The sequence below is a fragment of the Pelophylax lessonae genome (assembly GCF_965119305.1).
Source record: "Pelophylax lessonae genome assembly, chromosome: 4".
In the NCBI taxonomy this organism is placed as follows: domain Eukaryota; kingdom Metazoa; phylum Chordata; class Amphibia; order Anura; family Ranidae; genus Pelophylax; species Pelophylax lessonae.
Genome location: NC_138771.1, coordinates 671957075 through 671984841, shown reverse-complemented (window position 1 = coordinate 671984841; position 27767 = coordinate 671957075). Strand labels below are relative to the sequence as shown.

General features: G+C 42.1%; 1 protein-coding gene across 1 annotated transcript in view; it reads left to right on the top strand.

Moving 5' to 3' along the window:
* The window catches only part of LOC309555114 (asialoglycoprotein receptor 1-like), a 44655-nt gene extending 18428 nt beyond the window's left edge, over positions 1 to 26227 (top strand). Inside the window, exons 6-9 of the mRNA XM_082256947.1 lie at positions 7632 to 7706; positions 11033 to 11184; positions 14956 to 15062; positions 25926 to 26227. Coding sequence (XP_082113073.1) covers positions 7632 to 7706; positions 11033 to 11184; positions 14956 to 15062; positions 25926 to 26079 — 488 coding nt within the window. The 3' untranslated portion in view covers positions 26080 to 26227. The remainder of the gene's footprint in view (positions 1 to 7631; positions 7707 to 11032; positions 11185 to 14955; positions 15063 to 25925) is intronic.
* Positions 26228 to 27767: the final 1540 nt, after the last annotated feature.

Sequence of the window (27767 nt, the reverse complement as noted above, 5' to 3'; positions counted from 1 at the left end):
TAATTGACACGACTTGTTATCAGACTTTCCAGGAAGAAGAAAGAGATTAGCCAGGCATTCCCCACAGACAAAGTCGCCTGTCTCTTCAAAGTAGTGCACAAGTCTCTTCCAAGTCTCTTCCAAGTCTCTAAACAAGTCTCTAAACAAGTCTTTTCAAGTCACGGGGCGACTTTCTGGTAGTGGTAGTGTGAACCAGCTCTTAGGGCATGCAAACACAATAAGTTACCCAATCTGTTGGTAAAATATAAAAGACGAGGCTGCACCGAGTAAATAGATACTCAACATGTCAAACCCTAAATTGACATCCGTGAAATGGCAACAAACTTCAGTACCCTAAATTTTCTGTAGGCGAGAGGAGACCTTGTGCTAGAAATAGAAACTTTTTTTCATCATATAGGGGACAAAAAGTCCCCTATGTGATAATTTTTTTTTTTATAACAGGTTCTCTTTAATGGGACCCAGGGTCTAAAGGACCACAGTGTGTTTCCCAGCTGATCACTTTTAATTTGCACCCTATGGCTATTACATAGCCATTAGTCTTTCATTACCAGTCATGGATTGGAGCAGGTTGGGGGAGGATTGGGCGATCTCCAAGCCCATCTGTTTCCCATCCATCCATCAGCATTCATGTACTTCCATTGTGGAGACACTCAGGTTGAGTAGTGTTAGGAAGTGTTAGGACTGCAAGATACACAGGGTGCCTTGTTGTTGGCCTTGCAGCATATACATGCATTTGCAAATGTGTGTTAACTAAACCCCTGTTTTTAATCCAATTTGTTAGACAGGTATATTTGGTTTATTAGCAGACTGGTGGGTAAGTATATCAAACTAGGGACCGGCTGGTTCCCACACACCTTCTATAATCCCCCTTGCTTTTCAATTTTAAAGGACCACAGTTTAAACAAATGGCATGGGGAGCTGGGCAGTGCCCTGGGAGATATTCACCAAAGAACCCTGGTGACTTCTCATCCATGAATTACATTTTTATATCTAGGGAAACAAAGGATTGGGGTCTCCCAGTGATGTCATTGGCCAGATATGGACATGACCATTGAACATATTTGGTCAATGATCTCACAGGTGATCCCATGCTTTTATTTTTCTGATCTTTGCAAGGGGTTCCCCCTTAAAATCCATACCATGCCTAAAGGTTCTGGTATGGAATTTGAGGGAGCCGTTTTGTTTACATGACTGGGTGTTCCTGGTCTGTAAATAACTGTTGGCCAGGACACAAAAGGTGCCAGCAACCATTGATAACAAGGAAGCTGTCATGTGTAGTAGTGGTAGAAATATCTCTTCTATACATGCCATTCGGCTCCCATCAAATTATTAAAACATCGAACGTTAATATGAGCACCAAAACACCAAAACAGGCAAACTTCAATGCTTGGATTGAACTTTGAACTCATCCCTAGCGATCATTGTAGAATTAACTTTTTACATTGGGTGTCAGTGGTAAAAACAGTACATTTGTGGTTATTGTGGGTGGGAGATCAATCTGTCACAACTCAAGGAACCCCTAGCAACCTCTGAAGGAACCCTAGGGCCCCAGGGTATCCTGGTTGAACAAGCCTGGTATAGACAATTGTGCTCTTCCATACTTGTGGTAACAGTCTAGTGAAGCCCCTTCTCTTTTCCAGCATGACTGTGCCCCCCCCCTTCCTGTGTACAAAGCCAGCTCCATAAAGACATGGTTTGACCAGTTTGGTTTGGAGGAACTCAAGTGGGGAACATCGTGGGGAAGGTCTTCCCATATGAGTGGACGATGGTATAGCCACAAAGGGGGAAACTCCATATTAATGGCCTTGGTTTTAGGATGGGTTGCCCAACTTACGTTGTTCTGTACAGAGCCCTGACCTCAACCCTACTGAACACCTTTGGGATGAATTGGAACGCCATAGGTTAGCCAGGTCTTCTCATCAATACCTGACCTCACAAATGGGCACAAATTCCCACAGACACCATCCAAAATCTTGTGGAAAGTCTTCTCAGGAGAGTGGAGGATGGTATAACCACCAAAGGGATAAAGGAGCAACTCTACATTAATAGCCATCATTTTGAAAGCATATGTCAAGCAAGTTCATATAAAAAGACACGGTGTGACCAGTTTGTAGTGGAAGAACTCGAGTGGCTTGCACAGCCCTACTGTACACCAAAGGTGAAGCAGGACTTCTCATCCAGCACCAATAATTGACCTCCCACATTTCTCACAAACACCCTCCAACATCTTGGGGAAGGTCTTCCCATATGAGTGGAGGATGGTATAGCCACAAGGGGGGAAACTCCATATTAATGGCCTTGGTTTTAGTATGGGGTGTCCAACTTGAGTGTCCTGCACAGAGCCTTGACCTCAACCCTATTGAACACCTTTGGGATGGAACACTGGTAGTGAGCCAGGTCTTCTCATCCTACATCAGTACCTGACCTCACAAATGCTCTTTGGGTTTACTGGCATTGTAGACCTCCTCTGTTTCCAGCCTTGTGGTAACAATCTTGGAAAGTCTTTTTCAATTTGAATAAGCTCCATAAAGACATGGTGTGACCAGTTTGGTGTGGAGGAACTCAAATGTTCTGTACAGAGCCCTGACCTAAACCCAACTCAACACCTTTGGGATGGAACACCGATGGTAAGCCAGGTCTTCTCATCTGACACCTCACAAATGCTCTTTTGGATGGCTGGGCTTCTATGCTTCCCCTGTGTTTCCAGCCTTGTGGTGACAATCTTGGAAAAGTCCTTTTCAATTCCAATAAGCACCATAAAGACATGGTGTGACCAGTTTGGTGTGGAGGAACTCAAATGTCCTGTACAGAGCCCTGACCTCAACCCAACTCAACACCTTTGTGTGAATTGAAATGCAGATGATGAGTCAGGTCCTCTCATCCAACATATTCTTGACCCCACAAATGATTGAAAATTCCCACAGACACCCTCCAACATCTTAGGGAAAGAAAGAAAGGGGGGAAGAGATCTGCCACAAAAAAGTTTTGATGTACAGTATGTCTGGTTGCCTCCATCCCTATATTTGTATTGTAAAAGAAGAAGAAATGCGGGACTTTAAATGAGTTTGCAACCAGGCATATGTGTTTCCAAATGAGTATCATGTAAAAAACCCCCACACAAGGAGGGGGACCCATAAAGAGCTGACATAATATCAATTGTACAAATTTATTAAACCATATTTATTAACCACTTGCCGACCGCCGCACGACTATCTACGGCGGCGGTCAGCCCCTCACAGGCAAACTAACGTAGGTCTACGTCGCTTGCTTGTGAGGGTCTAGGGAGCGAGCGTGCGGCGCCGGAGGCGCGCTCCCGCTCCCGCGTGGTCACGGACCCCCCCGCGCGTGTGACCAGCGGACCCGATGTCCGCCGGTCACTCGGCGATCGGCGGGGGAGAGGGAGAATGTCAGGCAGCTTGTGTAAACAAGCCACCTGTCATTCTCCTCGCTGTAAAGACACTGATCACACGGATCTAGTATGTAGATCCGTTGATCAGTGTCCTTACAGCTGAAGCCACAGCCAATCACAGTAGAAACCACGCCCCTAGGGACACACACAGCCCCTCCCTCCCAAATAAAGTTAACCCCTTCACTACCAGTGTATTTTTACAGTAACAGTGCATATATATAGCACTGATTACTGTAGAAATGTCACTGGGACCCCCAAAAGTGTCACAAATGTCAGTCAAGGGTCCGATCTGTCCGCCCCAATGTCGCAGTACCGCAAAAAAAAATCGCAGATAGCCGCCATTACGCGTTAAAAAAAAAAACAACTAAAATGACAAAAATCTTTCCCTTTGTTAGTAAACGCGATAACTTTTGCGCAAACCAATCAAAATACGCTTTTTGCGATTTTTTTTACCAAACATAGGTAGCATAAAACAAATTGGCCGAAAATGTTAAAAAATTTTGATTTTTACATTTTTTTTGGGGGAATTTCATATAAAAAAATGTGAAAAATATTGCTATTTTTGCAAAATTGACGCTCTTTTTTTGTTTATAGCGCGTGATCAAAAAGTCGCACAGGTGATCAAATACCACCAAAAGAAATCTCTGTTTGTGGGAAAAAAAGGACGCCAAATTCGTTTAGGTACAGCGTCGCACGACCGCGCAATTGTCCGTTAAAGTCACGCAGTGCCGAATCGCAAAATACCCCCTGGTCAGGAAGGGGGTAAAATCTTCCGGGGCTTAAGTGGTTAATCACATATACAATTATTGCAAATAAGGATAAATACACTTATTTCATATACAATAAAAACTGTAAAAATAGTAGGTTACATATGACATCAATTTCTCTATAGATACATGGTCTGGAAACATAAAAATACTTGAGTAAATATAGGCTCTACGCGTTTCGTGGACCTCCGTCCACTCATCAGGAGCTTAGAGAAAAACAGGGTATCTAAAAATAAATAAAGAATCTCAACTATACCAAAGGAAAAAATGGGGGAAGGGGAAAAAGGGGGAATAAATTGATAATCAATGGAATGGGCACTACCTGAGATAGTGTCACCTATCCAGAAATATTCCAATTAGGGAAAAAGGAAACGAAGGCTGATCCGAGAAATACCTGACCCGGGGCTGAGGCATAGACATCATCCAGCACATGGGGGGATAAAGCAGCAAAGAAGTGGAAAACCGGTAGGTGGTTGATGATATGGCAGATGTACTGAGATCAATAGGATCTATAAATATAGGGAAAGCCTTACCAGAAGAGAAGAGAATGTTATAACCACAAACAGGGGTAACTCAATATTAATGGCCATGATTTTATTGTTATGGATTTTACTGGTTGAGACACTGAAAATATTCAGAAAAGTAAAGCAATTGCATGAAACAGACAAAACTCAGCTAGTGAGAGTCTAGTGATCCCTACTCCATCTTTTAATTCCATTTTCTTAAGAAGATAATAGAAGTGGAGGTGTGAGATGGGATTAGAGACCAGCAGATAGAGGAAGGTCCCATGTCATACATCTGTGGTGGAGATGTGCATGACGCAAACATTTGTTTCCGATTTGTTTGTTAAGTTAATCATTTCATTTCATCGTATTCGTTATGTTAGAATCATTCCTTCTAATAATTTGTTTTGTATATTTGGATTCATTTTTCTTTTTATATTAGTTATTTCCAAATCAATTCAAAATTTACAACTTTGCATTTCGGAATATGGCTATGTTCATGCTTTTTTATTCTATGCTATTCTATTTTATTCTATTACATTCTATTCTATTCCTTATTTTATATTCTATTTTATTCTGTTTTATTCTATTATTTTATATTCTATTTATTTCTATTCTATTAATTTATTTTATATTCTATTCTGTTTTATTCTATTTCTTTATTTTATATTCTATTTTATTCTGTTTTATTATTTTTTAATCTTTTATTTTATATTCTATTCCTTTATTTTATATTCTATTCTATTCGGTTTTATTCTATTTTATTATTTTATTTCTATTGTATTGTATTCTGTGGTATTCTATTCTATTGATTTATTTTCTATTCTATTCTATTCCTTTTTTTTTCTATTCTATTATAATCTATTTTATTCTTTATTTTTTTTATTTTATTCTGTTTTATTTTATTTTTTTATTTTTTTTCCAAACAATTTTATTCCTTTTTTTTCTATTCTTTTCTGTTTTATTTTATTATACCGTATATACTCGAGTATAAGCCGAGTTTTTCAGCATGTTTTTTCATGCTCAAAGTGCCCCCCTCGGCTTATACTCGAGTCACTGGCTTCACTGTGTTATTAAAAATGGCGCCGCTCGGTGCCGACGTGTCACTGCGCATGTGCGGCATGCATGGGAATAGCCGAATGTGTTCGGGTTTTCCCGAGCATCGGCGGCGCATTTGTGGTGACGTAGTATTGGCGCCGGGCGGCGCGATTCTTAAATCGAAAGCAGCTCACCGACAGGTAAGTGAGACTCCTCCGCAGCCCCTGCATTTCCTCATGCAGTGCTGCGGGCATGGTACAGGACATTCTCCTGTACCATGCCCGCAGCACTGCTTCTCCTGTGCCATGCCTGTACCTACTGTGCCATGCCTATACCTACTGTGCCATGCCTGTACCTACTGTGCCATGCCTGTACATACTGTGCAATGCCTTTACATACTTTGCCATGCCTATACCTACTGTGCCATGCCTGTATATACTGTGCAATGCCTTTACATACTGTGCCATGCCTGTACTTACTGTGCCATGCCTATACCATCACCTGTGCTATGCCTATACCATCACCTGTGCCATGCCTATACCATCTCCTGTACCATGACCTGTGCCATGCCTGTACCATGACCTGTGCCATGCCTATACCATCACCTGTGCCCTGACCTGTGCCATGCCCTTACCATGACCTGTGCAATGCCTATACTATGACCTGCGCCATCTCCTGTACCATGCCCGCAGCCCCTGTTTTGTGTCTTGTAGTGGTCCAGTTGGGTTCAGTAGCTGCTGCATTTCCCACCCTAGGCTTATACTCGAGTCAATACGTTTTTTTTGTGGTAAAATTAGGGGTCTCGGCTTATATTCGGGTCGGCTTATACTCGAGTATATACGGTACTATTTTATTTTTCATTCTATTCTATTCCTTTATTTTTTTTATAGTATATTTTATTATTTTATTTTATATTCTATTTTATTCTATTCCTTTATTTTCGATTATATTATATTCTATTCTGTTTTATTCTATTTTATTATTTTGATTTATATTCTATGTTATTCTGTTGTATTCTATTCTATTCCTTTATTTTCTATTCTATTCTATTTTATTCTGCTATTTTTTTCTTTTATTTTATTCTGATTTGTTTTATTTTATTCCTTTTGTTTCTATTCTATTATATTCTGTTTTATTCTATTATACTATTTTATTTTTCATTCTATTCTATCCTATTCCTTTATTGTCTATTCTATTCTATTATTTTATTTTCTATTCTATTTTATTATTTTAATTTCTATTCAATTAAATTCTGTTTTATTCTATTATATTCCTTTATTTTCCATTCTATTATGTTCTGTTTTATTCTATTTTATTTTTTTATGTTTTATTTTATTCTATTCTATTTTATACCTTTTTTCTATTCTGGTTTATTCAATTCTATTATTAGATTTTATTTTCTATTCTATTCTGTTTTATAATTTTCTGTCCCATTCCATTCTATCCTTTCCTGTTTGATTCTATCCTTATTTTTTTCTATTTTTTTCTATAGAGCAGCCTTAATATGAATCATAATCTTTGTTTTTCCATTTTGTACCTTATTGTATCTACTGCAATGTTTCCATTTCCAATTCAAATTAATTTACAAATTTAATACATTCAGACAAAACCAACCTACCTCAAAATCTGCCCTCTAAATAAAAGGTAGATTGCTTTATTACAAACCAATTAGAGTTTCTGTTCCACCAAAATGTAACTGAGAGCAAAATCCATTATTTTCCTAATCATTTTATGGCTGAACTGGTTACAGATGAAGCAATAATCCCTTCCCCCTAACAATCTCCTTCCCGGGGTCACACTTTGGGGTCTGTCTTTTCACGCCAGACATTAAAGTCCCATCAGACTTGTGTAAATCCTATCTCTCCTCCCCTCCCCGATATGGAAATATCTGACATTCATTTCTATTTATCTCAGGTTCTTTTTCCAATGACCATCAGAGGATTTTGGCAGCTCTGGGTGACCTGGCCGAGCAGATATGGAAAGGGAACAGTAAGTTTCTCTTATACTCCTTACCCACCGAGCCATCATTTCCCAGAATTCCAATGAGGTTAAAATGCTCCACTCTGCTTTGCCCAGTCTTCAGGTCTGAGGAGCCCCAAGGGGCCAGGGCAATGGGTGGGCAGGAGGAATGGCTGCCCTTGGCACTGAAGTATCATTGAGATGGGGGGGGGGGGGCACTGCAAGCGGATCGGAGGAGATGGGATATGTGTTGTAAGGGGGATTTTGGGGGGCATCAGGGGGTAGGTATTGTACTGCAAGGGGAAATTTGGGGGGGGGATGTGCTAAAAGTTGTGATTTAGGGAGATTTGCTTTTGGGGGGGGGTAGGAAGAAGATTTGTGCTAGGAGGGAGGAGGTTGGTCTATATGACTTAATAGTTTCTTCAGATATGTAAGGTCTAGATTGCTTCGAACCGAGGTAGGCAACCTCAGCACTCCATCCGTTGTGGAACTACATGTCCCATGTGGCACTGCAAGACTAACAGCCACAGGCATGACTTCCAGAGATATGATGACATCTGTAGTTTCAGCACAACTAGAGTGCCGAGATTTCCTACTCCTGGTTTCATGTCCATTGACCCAGTGAGGCTCAATAAGAAGCAGCTCAGCAAGCTTCTCGAAGATGATCCAAGCAACACCGCACAACCTGCAAGCTAAATGTCTTCAGTTCAGACATATTAATCTATTTTTCAAAGAAGAACAAGACCAACCGAGATTGCCTACTCCTGGTTTCATGTTCATTGACCCAACGAGGTTCAGGCTCAATAAAAAGCAGCTCAGAAAGCTTCTCGAAGATAATCCAAGCAACACCGCATAACCTGCAAGCTAAATGTCTTCATTTCACACATAATTATTTATTTTTTTAAAGAAGAACAAGATCAACCAGAGATTGCCAACTCCTGGTTTCATGTCCATTGACCCAGTGAGGTTTAATAAAAATCAACTCAGCAAGCTTCTCTAAGATGATCCAAGCAACATCGCATGACCTGCAAGCTAAATGTCTTCAGTTCAAACATTATCTATTTTTCAAAGAAGAACAAGATCAACCAAGATTGCCAACTCCTGGTTTCATGTTCATTGACCCAGTGAGGTTTTGGCTCAATAAAAAGCAGCTCAGCAAGCTTCTTGAAGATGATCCAAGCCACACCGCACAACCTGCAAGATAAATATCTTCAGTTCACACATAATTATCTATTTTTCGAAGAAGAACAAGATCAACCGAGATTGCCAACTCCTGGTTTCATGTTCATTGACCCAGTGAGGTTTCGGCTAAATAAAAAGCAGCTCAGAAAGCTTCTCGAAGATGATCCAAGCAACACTGCATAACCTTCAAGCAACATGTCTTCAGTTCAAACATAATCTATTTTTCAAAGAAGAACAAGACCACCCGAGATTGCCTACTCCTGGTTTCATGTTTATTGACCCAGTGAGGTTCAAGCTCAATAAAAAGAAGCTCAGCAAGCTTCTCGAACATGATCCAAACCACACCGCATAACCTGCAAGATAAATGTCTTCAGTTCACACATAATTAATTATTTATCAAAGAAGAACACGATCAACCGAGATTGCCTACTCCTGGTTTCATGTCCATTGACCCAATGAGGTTCAGGCTCAATAAAAAAGCAGCTCAGCAAGCTTCTCGAAGATGATCCAAGCAACACCGATTAACCTGCAAACCAGATGTCTTCAGTTCAGACAAATTTATCTATGTTTCAAAGAAAAACAAGACCAGCTGAGATTGCCTACTCCTGGTTTCGAGTGTTAAAAGTCTACAAATCAATTTCTTAAAAATCATTTATAAAAATGAAAAAGGAGATTTACTTCAGAGATAAAACTATATTCCTTCCACTTTACAAAACTCTGGTCTGGCCACATCTGGAGTATGCTATCGAGTTCTGGTCTCCAGTCCAGGAAAGATGTGCTTGAACTGAAGAGAGTCCAGAGAAGGACGACAGAGCTGATAAAGTGGCTGGAGGACCTCAGTTATGGGGGTTGGAGGACATCAGTTATTGGGGATAGAAGAGCTCAGTTACAGATAACGGGAGAGCTTAGTTATGGGGGATGTGGGACCTCAGTTATAGGGTATGGAGAACCTCAGTTATTGGGATGTAGGATCTTAGTTATAGGGGATGGAGGTCTTCCATTATGAGGGGCTGGAGGACCTCAGTTAAGGGGGATGGAGGAGTTCAGTAATGGGGCTGGAGAACCTCAGTTATGAGGGCTTGAGGAGCTCAGTTATGGAGGAACTCAGTTATGGAGGATGGAAGAGCTCAGTTATGGGGGATGAAAAATCTCAGTTATGGGGGATGGAGGAGCTCAGTTATGGGGGATGGAGGAGTTCAGTTACTGGGAATAGACAACCTCATTTATGGAGGATTGAGGACCTCAGTTATGGAGGATGGAGGATCTCAGTTGTGGGGGATGGAGAACCTTAGTTATGATGGATGGAGGATCTCAGTTGTGGGGGGTGGACGGCCTCAGTTATGGAGAATGGAGGGCCTCAGTTATGGGAGATGGAGGACCTCAGTTGTCAGGATTGAGGAGCTCAGTTAGGGGGGGTTAAGGACCTCAGTTTTGGGGGATGGAATACCTCAGTTATGAACGTTGGAAGAGCTCAGTTATGGGGATGGAGGAGCTCAGTTATGGAAGATGGAGGAGTTCAGTTACGGTAGACAGAAGACCTCATTAATGCAGGATGGAGAATCTCAGTTATGGACAATGGAGGAGCTCAGTTATGGAGGATGAAGGACCTCAGTTTTGGGGGATGGAGGACCTCCATTATGGACAATGGAGGAGCTCACTTATGGAGGATGGAGAAGCTCAGTTAGGTGAGATGGAGGACCTTAGTTATCGTGATAGAGCCCAGTTATGGGGGATGGAGGAGCTCAGTTATGGGGGATGGAGGACCTCAGTTAGGAGGGGGGGAAAAAGGACCTCAGTTTTGGAGGATAGAGGACCTCAGTTGGGGGGGGGGGGTGAAGGACCTCCATTTTTAGGGATGGAGGACCTCAGTTGTGAGAAACAACTACAAACATGAAACTTATTCTCCCTGGTGAAGAGATGCTTAGGATGGGATATGATGGCAATCTACTGTTAGAGGGGTAAGGATAGTAGTAGGGTTGGTAGTGTGAGTGGGGCATGTAGAGAAGTTCAGAAGACTTTTCCTTAGTCAACACAATACACAGAAATATGGAAAATGGTAAGCACATACAATCACACAGGTTGAACTGGATGGACTCGTGTCTTTATTCAATCCTACCAACTATTTAACTATTGTAACTCTCTGTCCCTTTCTCTGTTCTTCTCCTTTCTCTCAGGTTCTGCTGATCCATTGTGTGAAACATTCTGGGTGCACCATGGCTCAAGCTGCTACTACCGTTTCATTCCAATACAACCATGGATTGCTGCCAAGAAAAGCTGTGAAGACAAGAAAGCCCACCTGGTGATCATTAATAGTCAGGATGAGATGGTGAGTAGAGACATAAGGAGAATGTAATGAATATTTATAATTATTGAGGGTACCTCTGAAAGTAAATTTTAATAAGTTGGTAATGAAAGTTAGAGGATGTTCCTGCAGACAAGGACAGGAAATGCAGATGTTAACAGATTTCCAGCAGAAGAGCGAATGCAAAGTCCTCCTTTACAGTAGAGCTCTGTACATCAGTCTGGGTGGACTCTACACGGATTTCTTTTAATGCTCAGATAGACAAGTGCATGCCAGAAATGTTCGTTTTGTTTTGAATACAATCATTCATTGCTCAATTGTTCATTCGTTGTGTTGACCCGATTTGTTTTCGTAATTAGTTTCATATCTTCATTCTTCAGCATTCATTTCATAGCGTCATTGGTAGATTCTAAAAATGTTGCGGTTTTTATGGAAGATTGTCATGTATTCGATATACACTATATTACCAAAAGTATTGGAACGCCTGCCTTTACAAGCACATGAGTTTTAATGGCATCCCAGTCGTAGTCCGTAGGGTCAGGGGAGGACTGGCAAGGGGGGCAAGGTGACAATTACCCCCCAGGCCACTCTGAAAAGTGGTAAAAACTGGTAAAAAGGCCGCACTCAGGGCTAGATTAATGTAGGGTCCAGACACTGTATACAGCTGTCAGTCCAAAACCAGGTGGGCATGGATGATGAGCTGATTCCATGGTTCAATGGGCCACTTGACTGGACTTGACCCCCAGGCCAGAGGCTGCCAGCCCTCCCCTGCGCAGGGTTCAAGGGCCTTAAAGGGCCAATTTTTTTTTCGGGTCCCGGGCTTCGGTCCTCCATGCCCATAGAGTGGAGTAGGGGCCATCTTGCCCTCACTCGACTTCCTGACTAGGAGGGGAAAGGACCAGATCATTTTCCCCGCGACCGACGGCTCTGGTAAGCGGGGAAACTGACCGGGAAGCGACGGGAGGAAGGCACCTCTCTCACCACCCATAACAGTGATCCCGCTGTGAATCCACCACTGAGACCACTTTTACAGTGGGTACGGAAGGTATTCAGACCCCCTTAAATTTTTCACTCTTTGTTATATTGCAGCCATTTGCTAAAATCATTTAAGTTCATTCTTCTTCCTCATGAATGTACACATAGCACCCCATACTGACAGAAAAACACAGAATTGTTGACATTGTTGCAGATTTATTAAAAAAGAAAAACTGAAATATCACATGGTCCTAAGTATTCAGACCCTTTGCTCAGTATTTAGTAGAAGCCCCCTTTTGATCTAATACAGCCAGGAGTCTTTTTGGGAAAGATGCAACAAGTCTTTCACACCTGGATTTGGGGATCCTCTGCCATTCCTCCTTGCAGATCCTCTCCAGTTCTGTCAGGTTGGATGGTAAACGTTGGTGGACAGCCATTTTTAGGTCTCTCCAGAGATGCTCAATTGGGTTTAAGTCAGGGCTCTGGCTGGGCCATTCAAGAACAGTCACGGAGTTGTTGTGAAGCCACTCCTTCGTTATTTTAGCTGTGTGCTTAGGGTCATTGTCTTGTTGGAAGGTAAACCTTCGGCCCAGTCTGCGGTCCAGAGCACTCTGGAGAAAATTTTTGTCCAGGATATCCCTGTACTTGGCCGCATTCATCTTTCCCTCGATTGCAAACAGTCGTCCTGTCCCTGCAGCTGAAAAACACCCCCACAGCATGATGCTGCCACCACCATGCTTCACTGTTGGGACTGTATTGGACAGGTGATGAGCAGTGCCTGGTTTTCTCCACACATACCGCTTAGAATTAAGGCCAAAAAGTTCTATTTTGGTCTCATCAGACCAGAGAATCTTATTTCTCACCATCTTGGAGTCCTTCAGGTGTTTTTTAGCAAACTCCATGCGGGCTTTCATGTTTCTTACACTGAGGAGAGGCTTCCGTCGGGCCACTCTGCCATAAAGCCCCGACTGGTGGAGGGCTGCAGTGATGGTTGACTTTCTACAACTTTCTCCCATCTCCTGACTGCATCTCTGGAGCTCAGCCACAGTGATCTTTGGGTTCTTCTTTACCTCTCTCACCAAGGCTCTTCTCCCCCGATAGCTCAGTTTGGCCGGACGGCCAGCTCTAGGAAGGGTTCTGGTCGTCCCAAACGTCTTCCATTTGAGGATTATGGAGGCCACTATGCTCTTAGGAACCTTAAGTGCAGCAGAAATCTTTTTGTAACCTTGGCCAGATCTGTGCCTTGCCACAATTCTGTCTCTGAGCTCTTCAGGCAGTTCCTTTGACCTCATGATTCTCATTTGCTCTGACATGCATTGTGATCTGGAAGGTCTTATATAGACAGGTGTGTGGCTTTCCTAATCAAGTCCAATCAGTATAATCAAACACAGCTGGACTCAAAAGAAGGTGTAGAACCATCTCAAGGATGATCAGAAGAAATGGAAAGCACCTGAGTTAAATATATGAGTGTCACAGCAAAGGGTCTGAATACTTAGGACCATGTGATATTTCAGTTTTTCTTTTTTAATAAATCTGCAACAATGTCAACAATTCTGTGTTTTTCTGTCAGTATGGGGTGCTATGTGTACATTCATGAGGAAGAAGAATGAACTTAAATGATTTTAGCAAATGGCTGCAATATAACAAAGAGTGAAAAATTTAAGGGGGTCTGAATACCTTCCGTACCCACTGTATATGAAAAAGGACTGCCTGCCCAGTAAAAAAAATACTGGGGTTATAGCAGGTATCTGCTGGCATAACCCCGGGATTTACGTCAGAGTAGCGACTCAAAACTGCGGCAGGCGGTCCGTAACTAGTTAACGAACAGAACAAAATTTGGATCCTTCGTTATCCAAACTTGAATTATCAAATGAATTCAAAAATGTAATTAATTTCCCCATTGGCCCAAATTTCTATTGCATCATGTGACATCATAAGAATAGAACAAATGCATTTGTTAATTTCGTTATAACTTTGATCGGATTAGTTGACATTTGTTACTACTGTATGTCCAGTCAGAGATTCATATAAATCCAAATCTCAGATTTTTTTGGCCAAAAATTGACTTGTAGGAAAACATGTCTATGCTCAGAATGTCTGTAACGTTTGAGGCACCTAATCCTGTTTCTGCCTGGAAGTGTTTAGATCAGCTGATCGGTGTGTGATCCAACCAGGGCCGCTGATAGGGGGGGACCACCAGCCCTCTTGTAGGGGGCCCGAGCACACAGGGGGGCCCAGACAGAGAGGGGGATTAATGATGGACAACAAATACAGAAATCTTCCTCCAGCACCTGAATCTGATCTGTCCCTCTCCCTGCTATCAGCTTTTATCTGTTGATAAAGAGACAGTCATCCCTCACTAATCCCCCTCCCTTGTGTGGCCCCCCTCCCAGCACTTATCTCTGCTCAGGAGTTTATTTGTAAATTGCAACTTTGTTTCTCTCTCTCTGTATCTGTGATCACTGAGCTCCAACTGCCCAGCCTGTATATTTTTCTCATCTCATCTTCTTTTTTATTTAACAGTTTTTTTTTTTTAGATTTAGCAGGAATTATGCGAGTTATGTTATATTTGTGTCTGCTAATAGTGATTTTGTTGAAATTTTAGCTAAATATATCTTTAATATTTTCTTGGGGGGGGGCCCTGCCAGGTAATCTGTACGGGGCCCCGCAATTTCTTACAGCAGCCCTGGATCCAACCCACTGTGATGTGGAGATTCAAGTGTAAGCTCCTGTGGTGCAGAGATTGGGAGCGCTGTGGGTGTTAAAGAGAAAATATCAGAAGTCACATTGTAACAATTTCCATCTCTTGTCTTTCGGTAGGATTTCCTACGTGGATTTGTACGCTCATCAACATCGTGGATCGGTCTCAGAAAGGAAAGTGAATCCTGGAAATGGGTGGATAAGACTCCTTTGGAGAAGACTCCAAAGTAAGATATTGACCCCCCTGTAACAGAACCTCAACCCACACTGTACTTGTGGGCTTCCGTCAGTATACGGCTTCCTCCCTGTCATAAACATAGATACCAGGTTTTTCCAGCCGCCCCCATACAAAGCTAGCCGACAACTTAGCTTCTACTGGAATTAATGTTCTAATGTAAATCAGGGGTTGCCTGATTACATTATCATATGCAGATGAACTTGTATACAGAAATAGAATTAACATATCTAAAGAACAACCAACACAAACAGTATACTATTTCCACTCAGCAACTAACAGAGGGCAATGACTCAATCAACCTGAGCCAATTAACTAGCAGACATTCCGTCCTCGAGCTCCTGAAATACAATACACATTATCTCAATACAGAAACAATAGGGAAAGCCTGTCTCTGACATTGAAGGACATGGAACAGAAGCCAATGTGATTAGCTCTTTCAATGAACATGTTCAGAATCAAACAATAAAAGTCCTCACATATTTCTTGAGATACATGGCTGACAAATATTACAGTCCCGCTTGAAGCAATCCAAACCATTAAGTATCTGTCTTTCACTCCCAGTGACGGTGAGTACCGTCACCCCCCCCCCCCCCCCCCCTCACATTAGATTACCTCTTTTATAGCTGTACAGATAAACACTCCATAAATGTGAAGGATTTCATTTTCTGGGCAGATGTCAGTTGTGATGTTCGATTTGTTGGACGCCTCCCGAAATGATTCAAAAAGCTTTTTAAAAAGTGAACATTGTAAATGCCAAATTCCTTTAACCACTAAATGCCAAATCACATACATGTAGACTGGAGTTGAAAATTAGAGAACAATTTAATTTTTTTCAGGAATAATGTAATCTTCATTGCAGAACATTTGATGGAATTTTTGTTGTGGCGATACCATGCTAATAGGACCGCGTTTTTCCAAATAACCAAGGAGGCACTTCAACAACAAAAAAACCTTCATTTTGTAGAAAACGCAATGAAGAAAATGAGAGAACAGAGACTGTATCACAGGGAAAGATTACATCTAAAATTTCTGAAGGTTACAACAATGAACAATTAGTAGGTAGTGGGGGAGAGGTCCTTGCTTTGAATGACTTCAGCACATACTTTGGCCACAGGACATCTCTAGTCTCTCACACGGCTCTGGTGTTATTTTCTTCCAGTCTCTTCCACAGTTGGGTGACTGTAATGGGTTTCTTGGCCATAACCTGTATGTTTTTGGTACCTCAAGCCACGAGGAGTGGGACTTTAATGGCAAGTAAATTTTTATACAAGGTATAAACCTTAAAATATTAGAAATGTATTTAGAAAAAGAAAGTATTTACATAAATATACTCAAAAAGTATATGCACTCATTGTGCCGGGTTATAGGCCCAGAGTGAATGAGTGAGAAGAGCAGAAAGTATTGTGACATGTGTCATATGGTGACGTAGTGTTGGAATATTTTTCTCTGTTTTTCCATGCTCGTGGGCTTGGAAGTTTTGTCAGAAAAGATTCCTGGTGCGTACCCTACGCGTTTCGGCTTATAACTAACCTTTATCAAGGATTATACATTTATTGTCACCGCTTCTATAACAGTAAGAATAGAATAAATTAATTATTTTGGTATACCCAGGATTTAACCATTGGTATATCAGGATTATATATATATATATATATATATATATATATATATATATAGATATATTTATATACATTTTTACATTCATACATACATGGACTGAACACAAAAAATGCATGTATCTATACATATATATATATATATATATATATATATATATACTATATATATATATATATATATATATATATATATATATATATATATAATCCTGATATACCAATGGTCAGGGCTTTTTTTTCTCACAAAATAGGTGCAGGAACTCCTCTTTCTGAGTCAATTATTGTATCTACCCCCTACCTATTTCCAAGCACCATTTCTTGATTACACCCCCCATCCACCTCTCCATTCCAGGCCTTTTAGAGAATACAGAGCCAAGTATCATTTTGTGGTGCTAAGTAATTTGTATGGAATTTGTCAATGATAACAAGAAAGGCAGTAAAATAGATCTCCTGCAGCCAGCAGCAATAGACCCTTCCCAGCAACAATAGATTTCCCCAAGCAACAATGGACCCCTGAAAAAAAAAAAAAAATACCAATCCAGCAACAACAGATCTTGAGCAGCAACAACAGATCTCTCAGAAGCTGGTATCAATGGTCCCCCACCTCAACAGAAGATCCCTTCCAGCAACAATTGACCCCCCAACATAAGCCCACCCACCCCCCTCAGCAAACCAGCAACAGTAGACCTCCCCAGCAATAATAGACCACAATGCAAAAATAGATACCCTCCAGCAACAATAGATACCCCGGCAGCCAGCATCAGTAGACCCTCCCGCACACCCCAGCACCCCTTGCCATTATATACAGCAGATTCAGTACTGGAGGTGCCGGAACTGCGTTCTCCCGCGTTCCCGCTGAAAAAAAAGCCCTGCCAATGGTTAAATCCTGGGTATATAAAAATAATTAATTTATTCTGTTCTTACTGTTACAGAAAAGGTGACAATAAATGTATAATCCTTGATAAAGGTTAGTTATAAGCAGAAACGCGTAGGATACGCACCAGAAATCTTCTCTGACAAAACTTCCAAGCCCACGAGCATGGAAAAACAGAGATAAATATTCCAAAACTATGTCACCATATGACACATGTCACAATACTTTCTGCTCTTCTCACTCATTCACTCTGGGTCTATAACCCAGCACAATGAATGCATATACTTTTTGAGTATATTTATGTAAATACTTTCTTTTTCTAAATACATTTCTAATATTTTACGGTTTATACCTTGTATAAAAGTTTACTTGCCATTAAAGTTCCACTCCTCGTGGCTTGAGGTACCAAAAACATACAATTTAATTTGGGACGAAGGCAAACACACACTGTCGTAGTTTATAGAGATCAAAAAAAAACCCCATCTTGGCCATAACTTTGTTGCCAAGGATTTTCCAGAGGTTTTCTATTGGGTTTAGATCAGGACTCTGGGTTGGCCATTTCATTCTTCAGTGAACTGCTTTCCCCCCATTTTGCTGTGTGACGGCAGGGCATTGCCGTGCATGAGAATTGCTGGCTGACTGGGCAATGAACACAGGGAAGGAAATGCATCTTGCTGAAGAAGGTTCTGATAAACATTCCCAGTCATTCTGCCATGTAGCTGTATAAGAAGCCCAACTCCTGCTGCAGAAAACATCCCAACACGAGGCTTCCCCCTCCACTTTTCCACTGACTTCTTTACACACTTTGGGTTCAGTCGGTAGCACTGCCCCCTTGAGGACTGCTGGATTGTTCACCTTGGGATTCCCCTGGGTTACCGATAGCAACTGCAGCATGCACAAATTAACTCTTTACACTCTGGCTCAGTCAATGAACAGTCTAGGGCAGTGATGGCAAACCTTGGCACCCCAGATGTTTTGGAACTACATTGCGGAGTGCATGTGCATAATGGGAAATGTAGTTCCAAAACATCTGGGGTGCCAAGGTTCGCCATCACTGGTCTAGGGGATATAGTTGTTTTTGTGGTTTTATTTAAATTAGGGATGGGAGAAGGGAAGAGGGAGATACTCCAGCTTGAACTATTCACAATAGACGAGGACTCCTGTCTGAAGATGAAGCCAGGCTGATAATTCACCTTGCCACTAGATAAATCTAAGATTAAGTCTCTATACCATTGATTTGTTAGGATGAATGATCTTCGGGATACACACCTAGTACCCCCTTTCACTTGACACACTGCTGACATCCGTCCTCTGACTAACCCATACCGGGGTGGCCGCCCTCAGGTCAGGCCCCTAGACACGATTCCCTTTACTCATGATACTGTTTTTCGAGGGTCTCCAGTGTCTCTACCCCTCTAGTCAGCTTTTATGGACCTCTGGGTTCAACTCCTTCCTTCCTGGTACACAGGCCAGCTACCTGTGACCGCATGGCATTGCTACAGAGGAGAAGGCAGCTGACACCCTCCCTCTGGGAGTCTGCTCACCAGCCAAAGACCCCGCAGCACATGTGCTCCTGGCTTTTATACCACACCCCCACAATGCACCGAGACAATCAGTCTGTGCCAATCACTGGGACTGTATCAAAGCCTGTGTACCCATTGGTCAGATTTCATCCACTGTCCAATATGCCTCCATATTGGACCAGTGGGGACACTCCCTAGACCAGATGAATCACACACTGAGCACCATGAGCAGACCTAACTCACAGATCCTGCTCTCCGGTAAGCAGAAAGCAATATAGATTTCCCTGCTTCTCCTCTGATAGGCAGACAGAGCCAAAACTATACTCTCTCACTAGCACCTACGTAGGAGGGTGCTACAAGTCTTTCCCCAGTTTGATGACAAACATAATGTTTCCCATCGGACCCAAATAAATGAACCACTTCCAGCAAAATCACATATTTGTAAGTCAATTTGTTGAAGTGGTTGTAGTGGGTTGATATGCAGCTGCAGGCATAACCCCGTTAACCATTTTTTAGAGCCGACGGTCGGCTTTCTAGGAATAACAACCAATGCAGCTAATCAGCCGCTCAGCTGTTATTACAAGGATCTAGAGGGGATATTTGCTGCCTCCCCCTGGGTCTCCCGTCCTACCAGGAGACCCGAGCCACCAGCCGGCACATCCACCGGCTGACCGGAGACCCAAACAAAAGCCGGATTCAGCTTTGATCAGGTCTCTAATGTAGAAACCCAGAAGCAACGTCACTTCCGTATACCTCCCAACTTTCTGAGATGGGAATGAGGAACACCTATTAGCAAACATATGTAGGCACAGGACACACCCCCTGCCAGCCACGCCCCTCTTAAAGGGAAGTGTGCAAGAAAAAAAATTGGTTAAACCCACGAGTGCTTTTTTTTTTTTTACCACTACTGTTCCTTTATATTGGCTTTTAGAATTTACAAATGCAGTCATTTAGTGCATTTTATATTCAAATATATGGATCAGACCAAAATGAGGATCAAATGAGGAGGAAAGAGGGACAGAGGGACTTTGTTCTGAATGAGGCACAGTCCTTCTAAATCAGGGACAGCTGGAAGCTATGTTTTCAGCTTACTCGTCAGCCAACGGCGCAAAAAAAAATTACAGTTTTTTTAAAAAAAAAAAAAAACACCGATCTTCGTGTTTTAAATATTTTGAAATGCAGTGGAGGGGTTCGGTGTCTTTTAGACCCCCAATCCCTCCATAAAGAGCACCTATCACTGCCTATTAGGCTTCATTTACATGTCAGCGTTGCGATCGCGGGCAGAATCACCGCGAATCTGCCCGCGATCCGGAAATCATTGCAAATCGCGGGGCGTCATGTGTCCCGCAATTTTTTTTTGCGCGATGTTACCGCGATTCGGCAGGCGCAAATCGCGGCAACATCGCACAGTGTTTGGGGTGCTATTGCAAATCACGGGCAACGCACAGGTGTCCCGCGATTTGCAATGATTTCCGGATCGCAGGCAGAATCGCAGTGATTCTGCCTGCGATCGCAAAGCTGACATGTGAATGAAGCCTTACTGTCACAAGGGATGTTTACATTCCTTGTGACAGCCATAAAAGTGGTCAGAATTTTTTTTTATAAAAGGTACACTGTAAAAATAAGAAAAGAAAATAATAAAATGAAAAAAAAAAAGAAACTGGCCAGCAATCGCAGCTGCAGGGCTGAACCAATTGCCCTTTGAGATTCTCCACATTATCCCCTCCTTTCTTGCATTTGTCTTTGGTGGACAACCAGCCTTCTTGGAAGACTTGAAGGAGTTTGTGACTTTATAAAGATACAATATTTTAGAAATCACAGATTTATAACGACACGCTTCTCTTTCTATGGCTGAAAGGGTCATCCCTTTGGCCTTCAACTGGACAACCTGCCGCCGGAGGGTGTCATTCACTTTAGAACGGCTCACCATCTTGCAAAGTCAGTGAAAACTGGAAAGTTAGGCTGCCAGTTAAATCAGGTTTGTCAGATAATTAAAGAAATTAGCACAAGGTGGCAGATTCCCACCAATAACTGGGAGGGATCTGAAAGTGGTCTCTCATTTTCATCAATGTTCTTTTTCAAATCTCATCCAAGATTTTTATTCTGTTCTTCAAAATATATGTAACACATGAAACATGAAATAAAAAAAAAAAAAAAAGGTTATTACACTGCACAAATACCGTGAGACGTAGAAAGTTGCAAAGCCCACAATTTTATTCTCTAGGGACTCGGTAAAAAAAAAAAATATATATATATATACTGCTCAATAAAATTAAAGAAACACTGAAAACACATCAGAACTCAATGGGGAAAAATCTCAGGCTAGATATCTATACTGTTATGGACTGGGTAATGTGTTAGGATCTATACTGGTATGGACTAGGTAATGTGTTGGGATCTATACTGGTATAGACTGGATAATGTGTTAGGATCTATACTGGTATAGACTGGATAATGTGTTAGGATCTATACTGGTATGGACTGGGTAATATGTTAGGATCTATACTGGTATAGACTGGGTAATGTGTTGGGATCTATACTGGTATGGATTGGGTAATGTGTTAGGATCTATACTGGTATGGACTGGGTAATGTGTTAGGATCTATACTGGTATAGACTGGGTAATGTGTTGGGATCTATACTGTTATGGACTGGGTAATGTGTTAGGATCTATACTGATATGGACTGGGTACTCTGTTAGGATCTATACTGGTATGGACTGGGTAATGTGTTAGGATCCATACTGGTATGGACTGGGTAATGTGTTAGGATCTATACTGTTATGGACTGGGTGATGTGTTAGGATCTATGCTGGTATGGACTGAGTAATGTGTTAGGATCCATACTGGTATGGACTGAGTAATGTGTTAGGATCTATACTGTTATGGACTGGGTGATGTGTTAGGATCTATACTGGTATGGACTGAGTAATGTGTTAGGATCTATACTGGTATGGACTGAGTAATGTGTTAGGATCTATACTGGTATGGACTGAGTAATGTGTTAGGATCTATACTGGTATGGACTGAGTAATGTGTTAGGATCTATACTGGTATGGACTGGGTAATTTGTTAGGAATGAAAGGATGCCACATTGTTTGATGGAAATGAAAATGATCACCCTACAGAGGGCTGAATTCAAAGACACCCGAAAAAATAAAAATGAAAGAATTATGCAGCAGGCAAGTCTATTTTACTGAAATTTCATTGCAGCAACTCAGAATGGTCAGGTGAGCGTGAGGGCGATTCAATGGTATCATTTCCTTCATCCTCCAGGAACTGGCTGCATACTCTAGCCACATGAGGCCAAGCATTGTCGTGCACCAGGAGAAACCCAGGAACCACTGTACCAGCGTAGGGTCTGAAAATGGGTCCAAGGAATTCATCCCGATACCCAATGGCAGTTAGAATATCATTGTCTAGCCTGTAGAGGTCTGTGGGTGCCTCCATGGATACGCCTCCCCAGACCATCACTGACCCACCACCAAACCGGTCATGCTAAATGATGTTACAGGTAGCATAACGTTCTCCACAGCTTCTCCAGGCCCATTCACGTCTGTCACATGTGCTCAGGGTGAACCTGCTCTCATCTGTGAAAAGCACAGGGTGCCAGTGGTGGACCTGCCAATTTCTGGTGTTCAAAAGCAAATGCCAATTGAGCGCCTCGGTGCCAGGCAGTGAGCATAGGGCCCACTAAAGGATGTCCGGTCCTCAGGCCACCCTCATGAAGTCCATTTCTGATTGATTGGTCAGAGACATCCACACCAGTGTCCTGCTGGAGGTCATTTTGTAGGGCTCTGGCAGAGCTCATCCTGTTCCTCCTTGCACAAAGGAGCAGATACCGGTCCTGCTGATGGGTTAAGGACCTTCTATGACCCTGTACAGCTCTCCTAGAGTAACTGCCTGTCTCCTGGAATCTCCTCCATGCTCCTGAGACTGTGCTGGGAGACACAGCAAACCTTCTGGCAATGGGACGTATTGATGTGCCATCCTGGAGGAGTTGGACTGCCTGTGCAACCTCTATAGGGTCCAGGTATGGCCTCATGCTACCAGTAGTGACACTGACCCCAGCCAAATGCAAAACTAGTGAAAATCAGTCAGAAAAGATGAGTAGGGAAACAAAATGTCAGTGGCCTCCACCTGTAAAACCATTCCTGTTTTGGAGGTTGCCTCATTGTTGCCCCTCTGCATTAACAACCCCCTCTGCTACTTAATTGACCAGATTAATATCCCAGGAGTTTAGTTGACTTGATGCTGTACTCTAATTAAAAAGTGTTCCTTTAATTTTTTTTGAGCAGTGTGTATATATGTATATATAGAGTATATATGTTTTGGGGTTCTAAGTAATGTTCTAGCAACAAATACTGATTTTTACAAAAAGTGTAAGAAAAAGGGTCTTCGAACATGCCTGGGAGACGCTGTAAAGCATGTCTGTGAAGTTGCTTACCTGTAGGATAATGCATGTATACAGGAAAAAGTAACATTTACAAAACACAAGGCTGCTAAATTACATTTCCCTGCTGTTTTCTTTACAAACACAAGGGAACATCGGAGAAATGGCATTTAGTGGCAACCCTTCATAATTTTCAAACCTCTGTGTAACAATTATAAGGGGGATTCAAAGAAAAAACACACAAAAAAATGACCACCTGCATCCTAGCAACCAAGGAGGCAGTGCAGGCAAACCACCCCCCACATTCTAGCAACTGATGGATTTACACCGTGGGACCCCAACATCCACTGGATCGGGATTGTGAGATAAGGTGCTATGCCAGTGGGGGTCTCCCCTGACAAGGTATCCCCCCAAAGTTAATGGCATTAAGCCAGAGAGAGTGCGCTCTCACTGCCTCCTCCTATCCAGCCAGGATGCATGCTTGGAGAACCAGGATGCGTGCTTGGAAAAGAGTCTGGTACAGAGTTTGGGGATATCCCACACTTTTTGTTTTGCCTGGGGTTTCCTCCTAAAATCCATACCTGACCCTCATTATGGATAAGGGTCTGGTATGGATTTTGGGGAAGGAGGGCCTTTGCCGTATTTTAAATTTTTTTTTCAATTGGAGTGTCTGTTTTGAATTTAATAAAAAAAAAGTGTGGGGTCCCTTCCGAATTCCATACCAGTCCCTTATCCAAGCATGCAGTCTGCCTGGCCAGGAAGGAGAAGAAGGAAGGAAGGGATGAGCATGTGCCCCCATTCCCATTGAACCATACCAAGTCACATGCCCTCATTTTTGGGAAGGTATCTTAGTGGGGGGCAAAACACTTTGTGTCTATGTTGATACGGACAAGGGCTACTTTTGCCCATCCCTGGCCAGTGGATGAGGGGGTCTGTGAGGGGGATTTTGCAATTTGGAAGGCCCTTTTAAAAATCATGGGTTGGCATCTGATATCTGGCCTCTTGTAAATGATAGGGGATACGTAGTACCTCTTCTCAGTCGCTAAAACAAATTAGGAGGTAAAAAGCTGTATATAGATAAGCCAGCTGACAGCAGGACAGTGGTTGCTAGGATGTGGGCGGTTATCTGCATCTTAGCAACCAATGACACTAGCGACCTGCAAGCCCCGAACTGTGAACTCTATTGAAGTCTATAGGAGACGAACATGAAAAATCAAAAGTGCCCGATTTGAAGGCTTATATGCAAGTAAATGGCATAAAAAGGGCTTGGTTACCACCCTGGGGGGCATGTATCAATGCAAACTTTTTTTTCAAAAACAATCATTTTTAAAGGAGCAGTGACTTTAACTTTGCCTAAAGTGAAGCAATAAAAATGAAAAATCCCTTCAAATATAGTGTCTGGGGGTCCCCTTATTCTGCCTGTAAAGTGGCACATCTGTAGCATGTATAGAACCTGCTGCAGCAATAATAACATTTCTAAAGAAAAATAAATGAGTCAAATCACATTTAAATTGATTTGCAGTTGCAAGCCGTCACTCTGCTATTTAAAAAAAAATTAAGAAATAAACAGCATGAAATGAAGGCTAAACGACCCCTAATCTATTTAGGAGCTGTCATCCCACAACGTAGGCATTTGGAGGTTAGCCTTCGTCAGGGGTAGAGCTTTTTTTTCTTTTGGTTCCGAGGGGGGGGGGCGGCGGGCATCATTATTGACGATGGATCTACATTGGAGGACATTTTTTTTTTTTTATACAGGACTTGTCAAAACGGTCTACTGTTTTTCCTTATTTTAGACCCTTTCTTTGTGAATGAGTAGGGGTACAAAAGGCATGTGGCCTAGTATGGTTCAGGAGGGAGGGAGCTCACCTGCCCCCCTTTTTTCCTGGCCTGCCAGGCTGCATGCTCAGATAAGGGTCTGGTATAGATTTTCGATTGCCGATAATGTTTTTTTTTCATTCAGCTGTCAGTGAGGAACCCAATTAATAGCTGACGACTAATCCGTGGTTAAGGACACGGCGGCTGGCTTTCCGGCCCTGCTTCTTAACAACCAGCTATTTTCTGTACCCTGATTGAGCAAAGCTTTGCCTAATCAGGGCTTAGAATGCACTGTGCAGTGCATTGTGGAGTGCTCAGTAGGAAAATGTTGCCCAGAAAATTAAGATGTTCGCCGAACGAGCAAACAGGCGATAAGCGGGACAAACTTTTGCTCGTCCAACTCTAAGTGTCATTTATTGATGGAGATTTGTATGGGTGAATTGGCCAAACAGTTCAGTTGGTCTGCAAAGAGTGAACAGACAGGGTTTGATGTGAACCCTTCACTGTCGCAATTCAGAACCTCATCCCTAAATTAAGATTCTACCATTTATAGGCCCTTCTTTACCAAAATATTCACCATTTCTAGTCAGTACTTTGGCCTGGTCACTGTTGTCTATTGTTTCCTGCAGGTTCTGGAAGCCTGGACAGCCTGATAATTATATTAGCTATTATGACGATGTAGAGGAAAGGGAAGACTGCGCTCAACTTGTTGATGGAGACGGCTGGGAGGACGAAAATTGCTCTCGGAGTTTTCCGTATATCTGCGAGAAGACAACATCTTGAACCACTCTGCCAAATCCCAGAAAGCATCTCCTTCTGCTTATGACCTCTCCACCATCAACAGCAAAAGAAAATGTATTGACCCTGCAGGACATGCTGAGATTTGTAGTATCTCGGGAGCGGAATGGTCTTGGTGTCTGCAACCGCTCCAAAATCTTCTTCCCATGAAAGAACTAAATTGTCTGTAATGAAAGTACAGCTTGTTCCCAGACCCTTGCGTCTCTAGGTAAATACATCGGGAAGCATGTTGTCTCTCTTATTGAAATAGCATTGAACTATCACCTCAAAGGTGTGGTCAGAGCAAAGCCATGAGTGGTGCCACCCACAGCTCTTCAGTGACCACACCCAGCGTGCAGCTATGTATCTTCTGTCTACCTACAAATACTCTGTTATATTCAGACCCTAAGCTAAATGTATAAAGAAACAAAAAAAAAATATATATTAAACAATAATAAAAAAATAATTAAATAAATTATAAAGAGCAATTTTTCTACTTTAGCTTTTTTATAGAGATAGATGTACCCATATAATGGTTCTGTAAAATGGTTTAGATGCATGATGTGTGATGATGTGTTCCTGGAGGTCCCGTCCAACGCATTTCGTCAATGGACTTCATCAGGGAAAAGCCCATTTTTAAGGATAATTTTAAGCATTTCTTTTTACTTTTTTAATTCTAAGGCAGCCTTTCTAAACCAGGGTTCTATGGAACTCAAAAGGTTTCCACAGAATTTGGTTGGGGATCTTTGATCAATGTGGAATTTCCATCTCTCAGAAAAGTAACCACTGACACTAATTACATTTTTAGCTATCTGTAAGGCGGGGCATTCTTCCTACTGATGGGAATTGTAAGGAGCATTCTTCCCACTGACCCCCAATGTAAGGGACATTCTTCTTTTTGATCACCAATGAAGGGAGCATTCTTCCCACTGACCACCAATGTAAGGGACATTCTTCTCTTTGATCACCAATGAAGGGAGCATTCTTCCCACTGACCACCAATGTAAGGAACATTCTTCCCATTTTTTATTTATTAGAAGTCTTAAAATCAATAAGCATAAAATCAATATACATAAATAAATATATACATATTTACATAAAAAGGGGAAAAAAATATAGCAAATTATACTCTCAAACAAAGAATGGCATTACAGCAAAAGCAAAACTCTCATCATGAAAATGTCATTACCAGGGAAATAATCTTACTACATCCACTACACCAGACATCAAACCTGTGAGTTCAAGAAACAAAACCCGCCCCCCTATGCATGTAGCCCTTCTTCAAAAAGAAAAGAGCTCCTCACGCAGAGATGGACAGTTCACCAAAGGCAGGTCTGATATTCCTCCACGCCCTTATCCAGACCACTGAGCTTCCCTGCCCTTCTCAAGACCCCGAATCTTTCCAACCTCACCCAGAATATCGTGCAGCACCACCTCGACAGGGAGGACTTTCTTCCGCAGGGTAATCTGGCACCAAGCATTCCACGTGAAGTAATGGACAATATACTAACTAGAAAAAGTGTATCCAAATCAAAATCTCAGTGAGTCTGGAATGCCCCGTACACCCACTCTGCATAACTTTTGCGATTAAGAAAGGAGATGCCTAGAACTCTCCCCACCATTTTGTACACCTCTATGTTAAAGGGACACTGGAGCAAAAAGTGGTCCATAGACTCCACTTTACCAACACACTC